The sequence below is a fragment of the Pelodiscus sinensis genome, chromosome 2, assembly GCF_049634645.1.
Source record: "Pelodiscus sinensis isolate JC-2024 chromosome 2, ASM4963464v1, whole genome shotgun sequence".
NCBI lineage: Eukaryota > Metazoa > Chordata > Testudines > Trionychidae > Pelodiscus > Pelodiscus sinensis.
In genome coordinates this window covers 7994662-8008217 of record NC_134712.1, presented here as the reverse complement: position 1 = coordinate 8008217, position 13556 = coordinate 7994662, and the positions used below count along the sequence as shown (strand labels likewise).

The following is a 13556-nucleotide window of genomic DNA, read 5'->3' as shown; positions in this document are numbered from 1 at the left end:
TCTCAAAAAAAGAAATACTGGCATTGGAAAAGGTTCAGAAAAGGGCAACACAAATGATTAGGGGTTTGGAACAGGTGCCATATAAAGAGAGATTAAAAAAAATTGGGACTTTTCATCTTAGAAAAGATGAGACTAAGGGGGGGATATGATTGAGGTCTATAAACTCATGACCAGTGTGGAAAAAGTGAATAAGGAAAAGTTATTTACTTGTTTCCAAAACATAAGAACAAAGGGTCACCAAATGAAATAAATAGGTAGCAGGTTTAAAACAAACAAAAGGAAGTTTTTTTTTCCCCACACAGTGCATGGCTGGCCTGTAGAACTCCTTGCCAAAGGATGTTATGAAGACCACAATTTTAACAGGATTCAAAAAAGAACAAGATAAATTCATGAAGGTTAGGTCCATCAATGGCTATTAGCCAGGATGGGTAGGAATGGTGTCCTTAGCCTGTTTGTCAGGGGCTGGAAATGGATGACATGACAGGAGAAGGATCACTTGAAGACTGCCTGTTTCTGTTTACTCCCTTTGGAGCATCTGTCATTAGCCAAGGTTGGAAGACAGGATACTGGGCTAGATAAACATTTCATCTGACCCAGTATGGCCATTCTTATGTAAGGGGGTTTCATGAACTCCCTTACCAATCAAGTACCTGGAATAGAAAATGCTACTGTTGCCCCAACAATTTCAGAACCACATTTGATCCATTTCTATTTTCAAGTTGTGGCATCTGCCCACATTCTCCATCATCTATAAACTGATGGGTTAATTCACCAGCCCAAGAAAGAAAAAGTACCATACCTATTCTATTCTATATGGGTACGTCTACACAGCAGCGTTATTTCAAAATAATGTCAAAATACTGTCAAGCTGGAGGACTTCTTACTCCAACTCCTGTAACCCACACTGTACAAGGAATAAGGGAAGTTGGAGGGAGAGCGCTCTACTTCAAAGTAAGTGCTGTGTGGACATGAATATTTACCCAATTTCTAAATAAGCTACGCAACTGACGTAGCTCAATTTCCATAGCTTATTTCGAGTTAAGCCCTGCTGTGTAGACGCACCCTATAGTCTTTTAAATTGCAATCCATCATAAGGGCCTTCCAATCATAATAAGCTGTGTGTCCATACAGATATTATTTTGTTTGTTCTCTTATCTTATCCCAAGAAGGGAAACATATGTTCTGTAGAATGTCTTTTGATAGGGCCTTTTTATTTTTTGGAGGGAACTGTTTTGTGGTAGCTTATTTTCCTCCTTCAGGCTCTTCCTCAAGACACAATTGCTTTAAACACAAAAAACTCATCAAAAGACACCTTATTTCCTCCAATCCCTGAGGGCACATCTACACTGTGGCACTATTTCAGGATACTTCCAGTACCCCCAAATAACATATTCCATGTCTTGACAGTATGCCCGTTATTTTGAAATATCTTACAAAATAATGGGTATGCTATTCCAATGTCCCGGTAAACCTTGTTCCACGAAAATTGAAGGATCTGTCGGAATAGTGGTCTCATTTTTCAAAAACAGTTTGTCCCAACCACTTCAAATCTGAGCGAAAAAAATCTCAGCTGGCATCACACCACACATGAAAATTTGATATGGAAATTATTCCTGAACAAAGCCCCTAGAGTGTGAGAGGATAGTAAATCTTATTTAGAATGTGAAGGTCAATGAAGATAAACCCGAAAGGGTAGACAGTGTCAGCAAATGGACAGTTCTCCTAAAAAAATTTTTGCCAATTTAAAATTAAACATCTATATAACCTAAAGCTTCACCTTCCTTTGAGAGATGCATAGTGAAAAATGGTCAATTTTTTCAGTCCCTCTTTTTTTTTTTTACTTGATACTACCATTGTTCTGATTGCATTATCTCAGAAAACTGAAAATCTTTGTACCTCATTGTCTCCATCTGAAAAACACTTATTTTCCTTTAAAAAGTGCTTGAGCTCATCAGCTGAAAAGTGCTACACAGAGTGTACAATTATTATAGTACTTGAGTTACCTTTAAAAATTAATGGAGATTGCCTATCTCCTAGAACTGGAAGGGACCTTGAAAGGTCATTGAGTCCAGTCCCCTGCCTTTAGAGCAGGATCAAGTACCATCCCTGACAATTTTTGCCCCAACTCCCTAAATAGCCTCCTCAAGGATTGAACTCACAACCCTGGGTTTAGCAGGCCAATGCTCAAACCACTGAGCTATTCCTCCCCCTTTCCAGTCAACTTATTTCAGTTATGAACACCTTCAATGAGAATTATTGTAGCTATAGGATTCTATCATTCTTTCATGAGTATTAATGCTGTCTATGCAATTTAAAAAGACATTCTGATTTTTTTTTAAATGACATGAATATTTACCCAAAAGAGAAAAAAGCATCTGAGGTTAGTAAAAAGTTAACTATTTCAAAAATTTGTATTTTGTCTGTTTCTGGGTATGTCCTTTCTGAAGCCTGAAACCAGATGACCTAGTTTTGCATTTCTTGGAAATTTGAGATGTTAAGCCAAACTCATTCTCCTGTGAGAGCGTCAATCTTCACTTCTCACAATTAGACTGAAAATCTATGGACTCTGAAGACAGTGACCAAATGAACTTTTTCCTATGAATATAGCTTTCTATTTCTCAGTTTCTCTGCAATAAAATTAACTCCAGTTGAAATTTAAGGATTCAATTTACATTGATGGCTAAATTACAGCACATATCAACAAAATAGCACTATTTTTTACAACTCCATCAATAGCAGTGGGAAACAATCTTCCAAAAAAAAGTTCTCCCAATCAATATATCAAATGAGAATTTCAATCCATCTTGTTTCACTAAAAATGGCAAAAAGTATGTATAACATTTAAAACCTGTTTTGCCTCTAACAGCAAATGTGGCGCCTGCTGGGATGATTATCCAATGATCTCCCTAGATGAAATAAACTAGGTAAAAGCAGATTGCGATGTGCCCTTTCAGAAACCGTTTAGCATCAATCACAGAGGTCACATTCTGCCTTTCAAATTTCTTCAGCTGAGAACCACAGTACTTGACCTACTGTACTGAAGTCTCCTTTCTGAAAAATTACTCAACTTCATTTTTCTTTCATATTCTTGAGTAATAAAGTCAAAATGTCACTTTCAGCTAAATAAACAGAAGATATGGTATTTGAAGATCCTACTTACTTCTTAAGATGCACTAAAACTACTCTGGCAAACTCCCAACCAGGCACAGTACACCTTTTAGCATAACTGTGTCATGTGTGTATAAATGAAAAATCAAGAATATTCTTCCAAGAAAGTGATTGGGAAAGTAATGATGCAAGCTCTTAGTGGAGTGTTTATTCACAAATACTAAACTTCATAATAAAGAAAGGGTATGCATAGAAAAGAAAAGGGATAACGAATTATGTATTATATGATTTTTCTGAAGATTAAATCTGAACACGTCTTTGCTCATTTTTTGTATATAGTTAAATCTTATCTGATTACACTAAGAATCTATAGAATCTGAAGACAGTGACCCAATGAACTTTTTCTAAGAATAACACAGTTTCTATTTCTCTGTAACCAAGTTAACTCAGATTTCAACAGCTTTCCTCCCCCCTCCCCCCACTTTGGACTGCTACATGTGACTAGGAAAGGGCCAAATTACAGCTGACCATTCCAGGGTGCATTAAAAAAGATACAGTCCTGCCAGGTTATACATTCAAGCAGGTGGAAGCCATAATTTGACTGAAAACACTAATCAAGAAGATAGGTAACTAGCTGGTTTGCCAGAAACAGTATCCCTGAGTAGGCAAGGATATTACCTCTAGCCCAGCTGAACACTACAAGGGAAGCTTCACTATACCTTATGCTCACCAAGCCCCCCTCCCACTCCCGGTAACCAGAGACCATGCCAATACCAGCGCATCTCGCCCACCCAGCTGAAGCCCTGGCCTCTCAACCCCCCATTCCCATCCCTGGCCTCACCCAGACTCTCATGGGCCCCCCAAGCCACAGCCAGCCCTGACCTCCACCCTGCCCACTTCCTCCTCCCCGCCCAAACTTGTCAGCCTCCCACTCCTCTTCCCCAGCTGCAGCCAGTCCTGGTCTTCTCCCCGGTTGCACATCCCCTCTCCCCAGCCTTTCACCCCCATCTGGCCACCAGAGGAAAGCAGGGACTGAGCCAGAGGCAGTGGGGGCTGCAGCAGCAGCTCCTTGCTGTGCTGGGGGCCCCAACGTTCCTGGACCCAGAAAGGACCTGTTACCTCCGGCTGCTCGGCCCAAGCCTGCTGGGGCCACTGCATGCTTGGGATCCTTCCCCCACCTCAGCCCCCCGCCCTCTCCCAGCAAGATAAGTGCACCAGCACCAACTTCCTGCCAGGGGAGAGAGAAGACAAGAAAACCTCGAGGCTGCACACTGGAGGCGGCTCATGAAGAAGCATGCACTGCTGAAGTGAAGGGGTAGAGAGGGGGAGGGAGGGTGCAGGTAGTCGACAGGATTAACCGATAAATTCAGGTTTATTGGTTAACCGTGTAGTCAACTACAAGTTGACAACCTTAAATTTCACACAAATATATTGTAGCAAAGGGAAGGCGCCGGCAAACTGCATGTTTTGCAACATCTGGCTACTCTTGAATCAGGTTATCCCAAAAGTTAATTAGCAGAAATTAACTGAAATTGTCTGAACTGGTAATCAGAAGTCACATCTGTCAGGCTCTCTTTCCTGAGCTGATAAGCCAACTGGCTTGGCCTTTATTAAAAATGGATTTCTCACCCAAGAGTGGTCATCATTTGTGGGAGGAAAGTATTCTAAGAAAGGAGCTCAAGTCACACAAGTGCTTTACAAAGTCACTGAAAAGGTCTACATTGAGAGTGGAACTGATTTCAATCAAAAAGTCATCCAGTATAGGAAAGCAGTCTAAGTTCTTTTCTTCTACAGGTGATGCCCCAAACTCTAGTTTTTGCAATAGAAATAGAAAATGTTCAACTTTATTCCTTGCAGCAACAGATTAACTTAATTCAGCTTGGTGAATTTATCTGCAGGATACACAAGTCTCAGTAGCCATGAGTAATCTGTCAAACAACCAGACAGTCAATGTTTGGGATCTACAAAGTAAACTAATGCTTCATAACAAAGCTCAAAAGTCTTAAGAGCACTTTTCCTTTGTGGTAGTCACCTCAGCTCCATATATTGAAGCAGCACTGTGAGATGACTCCCATTTCCTCACACAATTTGGACTGTCTGGCTTGTAGTGGTCTTGTTTTAATGTATTAGTAATTTGCACCACTTCATCCAGAACATTTTTAAGAACTACAGGCATCTTCTTAACAGCAAGAACTTGTCTATGGAGAACACCATGACGGATGGTGCAGTTTGGCGCCATAGCTGTGTTTCGCCATACAGCTCCGGCCATCTTCCCAGCCACTGTCCTGGCACTGGCGCCACACGTATCAATACATTTTTCACAACTAATTTCATGTATTGGAATTATGCTGTTGTTAATACAGTTAAATATTTCTTCACCAGTCATATTTCTATGCAAGGATTTCCATATTAGCAAGTCCTCTTCCTAGGTTTTATCAAACATAACAGACAAACACAAGTAACACTAAGCTCTGTCACATCAGTGGACTCATTCAGTTGCAGAGAATACGCAGCACAAAAATCAGTCAAGAAACTAGCTCTCAATATCAGCAGCAAGATCTTGAATGAGACGCGCAACATTATTTTTTTATGGCAGCACTGCTTCCACTTTTTAACTAAATTGTTCATCAAGTATACACATCACAATATCTTTTGCACAAGGCTTGATGCGTTTTTCTGGACTTGTGTATGCAGCACGTGCAATAGGGTAGCTCACTTTGCAGGATGCTTCTGTTGAGTATTCATTTTCTTTTAGCAATTTTCATCACTGAAAGTGCACCAAGCTTTCACTTGAAAAGATGTATGCCTTTGACTTTGTGTTCAGAAGCACTTGTGTCTAAATGCCTTTGTAGTTTAGCAGGTATCAGAGAACTACTATTAGAAAGTACTTTGTTCAACACCACACACTGTGCTTTAGGAACATCTTTATTTTCAATGCAGGTAAATTCAAAAGACAATAACGCTCATCATACTTGCGCTTCTTATTGCCTGCTGCTAATCCCATGCATGCAGTTTCCTCTGACAGCTCACTTTCCATTTTTTCAGTCACAAAAGGCTTCGATTGTTCTTTTCCTATACCAAAATTTTGCTCATTTGTTTCAGCTGAAGTCCAAGTGTTAGAAGCCAAAGTTTCTTTCTTAGCCACTTATCCATGGAGAATATGTTTGGTAATAAAAATAGAGAAAGATGTATTGTGAAATGTTGAATGAAAATGCAGCATGAAGAGGCACTGTACTGCAGCAGGCTTCAGTACAAAGAAAATGGGAAATAAATGTCATTTAGCAGCTCGGGGGCAAAGCAAAAGTCAAGGCAGGTATCTAAGTGGGCGGAGCTTAGGGCAGAAGGTTGGGGTGTGGGAGGCACATGAGTCAAGATTTGGGATGGAGGTCTCCAGACAGTGGGATGGGGAAGTTCAGGGGGGGGGTGAACCTTGCCATACTCCCTCTCTCCCCCGCCATACTTACCAGGATGCTGCTTGTGTTTTCCTTCTTGCCACTGTTATTGAATGCAAAATGCACAGTTTGTCTGCCCTCCTCTGCGAGAGTGAGAAATGCAGCCAACTGTGCACTTTCCCCTCACTCCCTGTTGAGAAGGGGAACAGCTGGCAGCATCTCCATTCAAATCTTTGGAGGAAGGAGCTTCAGCTGCCCCCATCTCCCTAAGTGGTGCCCGGCAAATGAGAGGCTTGGAGCTGAGGCAGTTCCAGACTGGTGGGGGCATGCCCCCACATCTGGGGCTCCTTTCACCTGCCTGCTCCTTAGTACAACCACCTGTAGCAGAGCCCCAGGAGCCAGGCTAAAAGCGTGTCCCACTTCCTCTTGCAGCAGAGTGCCCCAGCCAGCCAGCTCCTTCTTGCCCGAGTGTGACACCAGATCACACCGACATACATTCACCTCTGCTTGTGGAGAGGTTGGTCAGATGGCTGAACTGAGCATTTGAAGCATCTCATATGTGTTATCGAGTCTACCGCTCATGTGCATCTTGCTGTATACTACTGCAACATCTTCATGTACATGAGCTGAAGTCTGTGTTTTGCTGAGTTATGAATAGTTTTATATACCCTTGCCCTCTTTTCACGTCACAGGGTTGAGCTCGTTTATTGAGAATTATTGTAACAATATTCAATCTAACAGGCTATTTATAAAAACAGTCTTCTCAACTTTTAATAAAAAATGTCGCTCCATATGGCTGTCATTAATATTTTCTTGTTGAGCCCCTGGATTCATCACATGGAGCCACTGGGCTCCACAGAGCACACTTTGACACATCCTTCATTAAAGGGTTCTCCCCTGGAGTAAGTAACTGTTACAGTAAATAAAAAACACGTAGCATCTACCCATTTTAACACTGATTTTCATCACTACTATTTCCTATTTGTTGAAACTGACATTCACTAGGCTCTCTCCTGATCATTCCATCTTATTTACTTGCTAGCAGATGTACCTGGCACTGCTTGAGTTTGTACCTGAAGGGATTTTTCTTAAATAAACGAAAAATATACATGCATTATTTCAATGACTATTTTTCAAAAATGAAGGAAAATGAAAGTTGGAGTGAAAGTTCAGAGGTGAGAAAGTGCAGGGGAAATGAAGATGTGGGGGCTCAGGGAAGGGGAAGGGGGAGGGGGAGTTGAAGTCAAGGCAGGTGGTAGGTACAGGACTAAGCCCAGGAGGCTCAGGACAGGATACTAAGGGGGGCAAGACTTACCAGGGACCACCTGTGGAAGCAAGGGTGGTGCTGCTCCAATGGTGACCCCTTCCAGGGAGTGAGGCAGCACTCCCTGGCAGCACCTCCTCCCCCGCCCCTCCTCGAGCTGCCTCCCATCGCATCATGCAGGCTGTCTAGGAGGAAAAAGGCTCCAGGGGCTGCCCTCTCCTGCAGCAACCCTCCCTCCCCCTCCCACAGCCTGCAAGCTGTGGCCTGCACGCTGACTGGGAGGACAAGGCTCTGGGGGATGCCCCCTCCTGCGCTGCTCCACCCATAGCCTGCAGCCTGTCTGGGGAGGAGCCAGGCTTTGGGGGCTGCTCCTCCTTCTAGCTGGCCTACAGGCTGTGAGGGAGGAGGCTCCAAAGGCTTCCCCCATTCCAGCAGCTTGCAGGGCCCAGGGGTGCTATCTAGGAAGGGGCTAGGCTCTGGAGACTGGAGCCTGCTGGCCTGCCGGCTCTCCATAAGGGGGTAGGCTGTGGGTTTGAGACAGGGTGCTCCTTACTCATGTGCTAGTAGACAACATGGCAGAGCCCTACTCGGGGCTGTGGCCTCTCAGTGCAGTAGCTGTTCCCTGTAGCCACTCAGTATTTCATCCCTCCAAATCTCTGTCCCCCTCCCCTTTTCATTCCTCCTCTCTCTGCCCCTCCATTTCCACATTATCGAAAATAGTCCCATTCCCAACACTTTGCATTTTCCAGGCACAACCAAATCCTGACCATGGTTTTAGTTAGGATAAGGAGAAGCTGCATACCAAATTTGGTGGTCCTAGCTCTTACAGTTTAGGAGGCATTCTTGAACGGACAGACGCAAAGAGAGACACACTCTAAAATACAGATAGATTTATTATTAATAGTAGGCTATATATTTTCATTGCTGAGTGTAAAACAAGGCCCTTTTTCTGAAGCATTTACTGCACTCTTGACTCATAACAGATAAGAACATGTTATCAAAAGGAACTGATACAAGCTCTTGACATCCTCTCTAAATCACAGGTCCCAAATAAAAAAAGCTAATAAGCAAGGGGAAGGGGGACATTCCGGACATTCTCTTAAGTTATCTCTACTTGATAGCATCCTTGAAACATTTTTGTGCAGCTAGTCTCAGCTTCTGTTTCATTGCACAGTTTTTAAAATACAGAACCAAGGTCTAAGACTATAGTTCAACTGATACTTTTTTAAAAGTACGTAAATATTTGCCTGTAGAAACTGAACTCTGAACCATTCACTCACTTGGATATCACTAGCTTACCTTTACATGACTGAAGTCACCAACCTTACAGCTTTCAGCTGGATTCATAGGTTTGCTCTCAACTCGTGGTTTGACAATCTGTCGAAAAGGACTGGAAAGCGGTAGTCCACTAACACTTATTCCATCTAGAAAAATAAAGAATCAGAATTTATTTTGTTTTTAAGTTTTAAGTAACATACCAATCTGCCTTATTCTAAAATAGCCTTAATTCATTATCAGATGGGGGGGGGGGGGGGGGACATCAGGGAATGAAACAATCACTCTATATCAAAAAAAGTTAAAGAAAAGATGCGGTCATGATTTTGGTTCTGATGTAATGCTGACTAAAGGCAACAGAAAGCTACCCATTGACTTCAATGCGCTTTGGATGATAGTCTCTAACTAAACTGGTACATTAGAATTCAATAAAATCCACAAGAAAGGATAACACAAAAAGGTACAAAAAAGATTTATAGTGACCGGTGCTTACTAAATTGAGATACACAAAAGATAGATTTCATTCATTGCAATTATAATGAAAAAAAGCACTAAGCATAACTACTAACAATGCCTTGGGGGCTCTTGTGCATTTCAAAGCCATGGAGTCCAGGGTCAGCGGGGGACTCACAGTTGACCCCAGGTTCTAGAGAAATGACTCCCCAGCTTATCCCGGGTTCTGGTGAAATGACATGAGGAGCCAAGGGTCAGCTGGGGAGTCCCCAGCTGATACCAGGTTCCACAGCTGCCCCTTTGAAAGGCTCACAGGTGGCATTTTAAAGGGGCAGCCACTGCACAACTGATCCACAGATCAGCTGTGCAGTGGCTGCCCCCTTTGAAAAGCCGCCTGGGGGTTTCAAAGTAACTTTGAAGTACCCCTTCATCCCCTTTTGATGCCTCTATCTGATAGAGGCAGCAAAGGGGAAGGGGGATATCAACTAGTCAAAATACTATCTGATAAGCAAATGCTTATCAGATAGTCAACTAGTCCTTTACATCCTTACAGAAGAGCAGTGGGCCTGGCTGTGTTAGTGCGCTGCAGGCGGGAGCCTGCTCCAACTGTGCCAGGCGCCAGAGAACTGATTACCCTGTAAGCATGCCAGTAAGGCAATGCTTACCAGGTAACCAGTTACCCCTTTACATCACTAGAAATAATACAAATGCATAATGGAAACCTAAGTTCTGTATTGCAGTACTCATCCCAAAACTGAATGAGAAGGACACATTTTCAGAGGCATATTCTCAACTTTATATTTTAGTAGTAGCCAGTATATATTGGTATATAAGCACACACAGTAATCGAAAGAAATATCAAGACAACTTTTATTACCAGTTGAACCCCTCTAAACCAGACTTCCCTAGTCCGGAAATACCTCTGGTCCAGCATCATGGGTGACCCCCAGCTTTGGGGCTGGCTGTGACCAGGAGCTTAGCTAGATTAAAATCATGAAGCCACAGAGTCCAGAAGCACAACTCCTGTGCTCCAGTGAGCAAAAGCAGCAGAACCCCAGCAGAGCTCTAAGAGCAGAACCAACAAAGGCATGGCACCCCAGGAGAGGAGAGGTAAACATTGACCTTCCTTGGTACAGCAAATTCCCTTGTTCAGGACCCGTCGTGTCTCGAGGGTGCTGCACTACCGAGTCTCAACTTGTACTAATAAACCTACATACTTTAATGAAAGGAAAGAAGAAACTTATTCATTTGAATTGTAATTTTTTTCATTCTATTAAAGACCACATACTAAGCATAAATTGCGAAAACCTTTACTAAGGAGCACAGTCATAGCTCAATATGTAGAATTTTAGCTCTAATGCTAAAAGATTGAAGAAAAACCTATTTTATTCCCTTGTACTACACAAAGCAGCAAATAATTTCATATACTAATTAAATCCAAAGTGAAGTGGAAACCTAATTTCTGTTTCCACAAAAGTCATTTACACCAAAGTATAGGAGTACCATGGAATGACTATATAAAAGCAAAACAAAAGGAGAAACTTCAATTTTAAGTAAAAGTTTGAAAATAATGTGCGGATTCTTCCAGCAACAATAAATATAATAGCTTGTTAGCTACCAATTTAAGAAGAAATGGTGCACCATATGTAATTTTTGAGGTATAAACAGTTAAACCCCACTGCCGCATCTTTAGACAAGATTCCAGCTTAAGATTCCACTTGGCTTGGTAAACACATTGCTATATTTTAACAAAGAAATAATTGACAAATTTTTCTATATGTGGTTGTTATAAAATTCATACTTTCTATTTCTCACATTTAAAAATGGCAAGTATAAATTAATTTTTTATGTACAGTCAATTTTCTCTACAGCTATGAACTGAAATGGATAAAATAAAGAGCCATATACTGAGTCAGTGTCAAAATCATTCTTATATACTGTATTGTCTTCAAAAATTACCCCCGTCAAAATTTAATTATAACATCAAAAACTTCACTTCAATAAATAACATCAGGTATTTATCTATGCAGAGGTGGCATGGCCCAAAAACTAAAAACAAAGAAAACTGAATGCCTAACTAAGGTCCCATTTCATAGCCATTCTGTAGATGAGCCCAAGTGTATGACTGTTTTATTGTATACCTCAACCTATGCATCCTTCCCTCCATAACATATCTAAAATCATATCCCTTCACTCTGTGCAGAGGATCTCCTAAAGTCACAGTCATTCACAATTATCTCATATTTCATTATAACTCCTTGAGACAGAGAAAAGGATGAAAACATATCCCCCCAGCATACTCTACAGGTTCAGACACTAGAAGGCAAATTAAAGGAAAGCGCAAAATGCATTATCTATCTTAACATCTCATAATTTGGGGGCCTGACTTATGAGTTTTGGAACTAACAATACTGGATAATATTTTAGAATTTTATTAACCTATATTTTTGCCCACTCCCTACTTCCGTCTCCCCTTAAAGGAGCAAAAACAAAGCATTAGCATTATGGTCAAATTTTCAAAAACCCCATATGTTAAAATTAAGCAGAATCACTTCACCAATATTAGTCTTCTGAATACTACAAAACATGCACACATTAAAAGTTAGGCTCTTCTGAAACAAAAAATAATTTGCACAACATGTGGTATCATTCAGAATACTGAGCTGAGAAAAGAAAAATTTCTTAGTACAGAAATCCTTAAAGCTATAATCATTGAAATGAAAGATCATTGTGTCTCTGGCTGCTGGCAAATTAAAACAGTAAGATGCAGTAACTGCAGGCACATTATAAGACTGGATTATCTAAAGTGGAAACGAAAATAAATGTTAAAAGAAAAAGCAATAGAGATTTGTTCCCAAATGCCTAACTACACCCAACATAATACAAATCTGATATACCTAGTCATTAGAAGAACTATGTGTAAACTCAAAAGCTTGTTCCCCTCTCCAACAGAAGTTGTTCCACAAAATATACTACTTCACACATTTTGTGTCTCAAATTGTCAGTAACAGGAGCCTATATCAGGTTCTCCCATGTTTTTGACATCCATGTCTCCAAGAGAGAAGACTGTTAGTAAATATATACTTTCTTTGGTGGAGGGCTAATGAATCTTTTCAAGCACAAATGCCCACACTTAGTATTCACACCACCACCACCTGCTCAAAAAGGCAGGCTGCCTTGAAAATGTACTTTCTACTAAAGAAAAGCGATCTAATGTTGGGCCCAAGTTAGCCCATGATCAGATGGAGTTTAACACCAGGTGTATTCCATCTCACAACAGCTCACTCTCTGCCTTCCCCGAAATGTATATTAATGAAACAACTACGTACAAAAGCTGTCATTGTTTAACTGCTGACAACAATTTTGTAATGCCTTAAAACATTCAGACTGCCCACCAGAATTCTACTGGCCGATCTCACCTATGAAGGGAGATTCTTTATCAGCCCCACAAAAAATTAATTTTAAAAATAGAATTAACTGTTAGCACCAGATGAAAGGCATATTTCTCAACTTAATGCTTCCTTAAGGCAAATACATGATACTTTTTCTATGATGAAACAGGAGGCCCTTCATTTCTCTCTCTTGACCCATAGATATCAATGTATCATTGACCCATAGAGGGTCAAGTAGAAGGAATTTCTCTTGACTTCAGCTCCATCGACTGGTTCTTGTTATGACTCTCTGCTGGATTTAAGAGCCCTTTAGCATCCTCATTTCCCCCGTGAAAGCACTTACATAATAAAGTTCCTTCTTAATTTTCTTTATCATAAACTAGACAGATAGTGCTCTTTAAGTCTCTCAATATAAAGCATTTTCTCTAGCCTTTGAATCAGAATAGTACACCCTTTTCGATTTTCATCTTCCTTTTTAAAATGAAGATACCAGAACTCAGCACATTATGGCCTCCCCAATGCCATACACAGAGGGAAAAAATTGCTCTAATTCTAAACCGTTACTACTCTCCTATCATGTTAGCTTCTTTTGCCACAACTTCACACTGCAAGCTCATGTTAATTTGCTTTTTCACTATGAACCTTAAATCCTTAGAGAGTCACTGAATACAT

The 13556-nt window shown here is 41.1% G+C and overlaps 1 protein-coding gene across 3 annotated transcripts in view; it reads right to left on the bottom strand.

The window, feature by feature from the left end:
* TRAPPC9 (trafficking protein particle complex subunit 9) overlaps positions 1-13556 on the bottom strand; it is a 660858-nt gene that overhangs the window by 509341 nt on the left and 137961 nt on the right. For all 3 annotated transcript variants that reach the window (XM_075920070.1, XM_075920071.1, XM_075920072.1), the window contains exon 17: positions 9064-9188. In XM_075920070.1, the coding sequence (XP_075776185.1) occupies positions 9064-9188 (125 nt within the window). The remainder of the gene's footprint in view (positions 1-9063; positions 9189-13556) is intronic.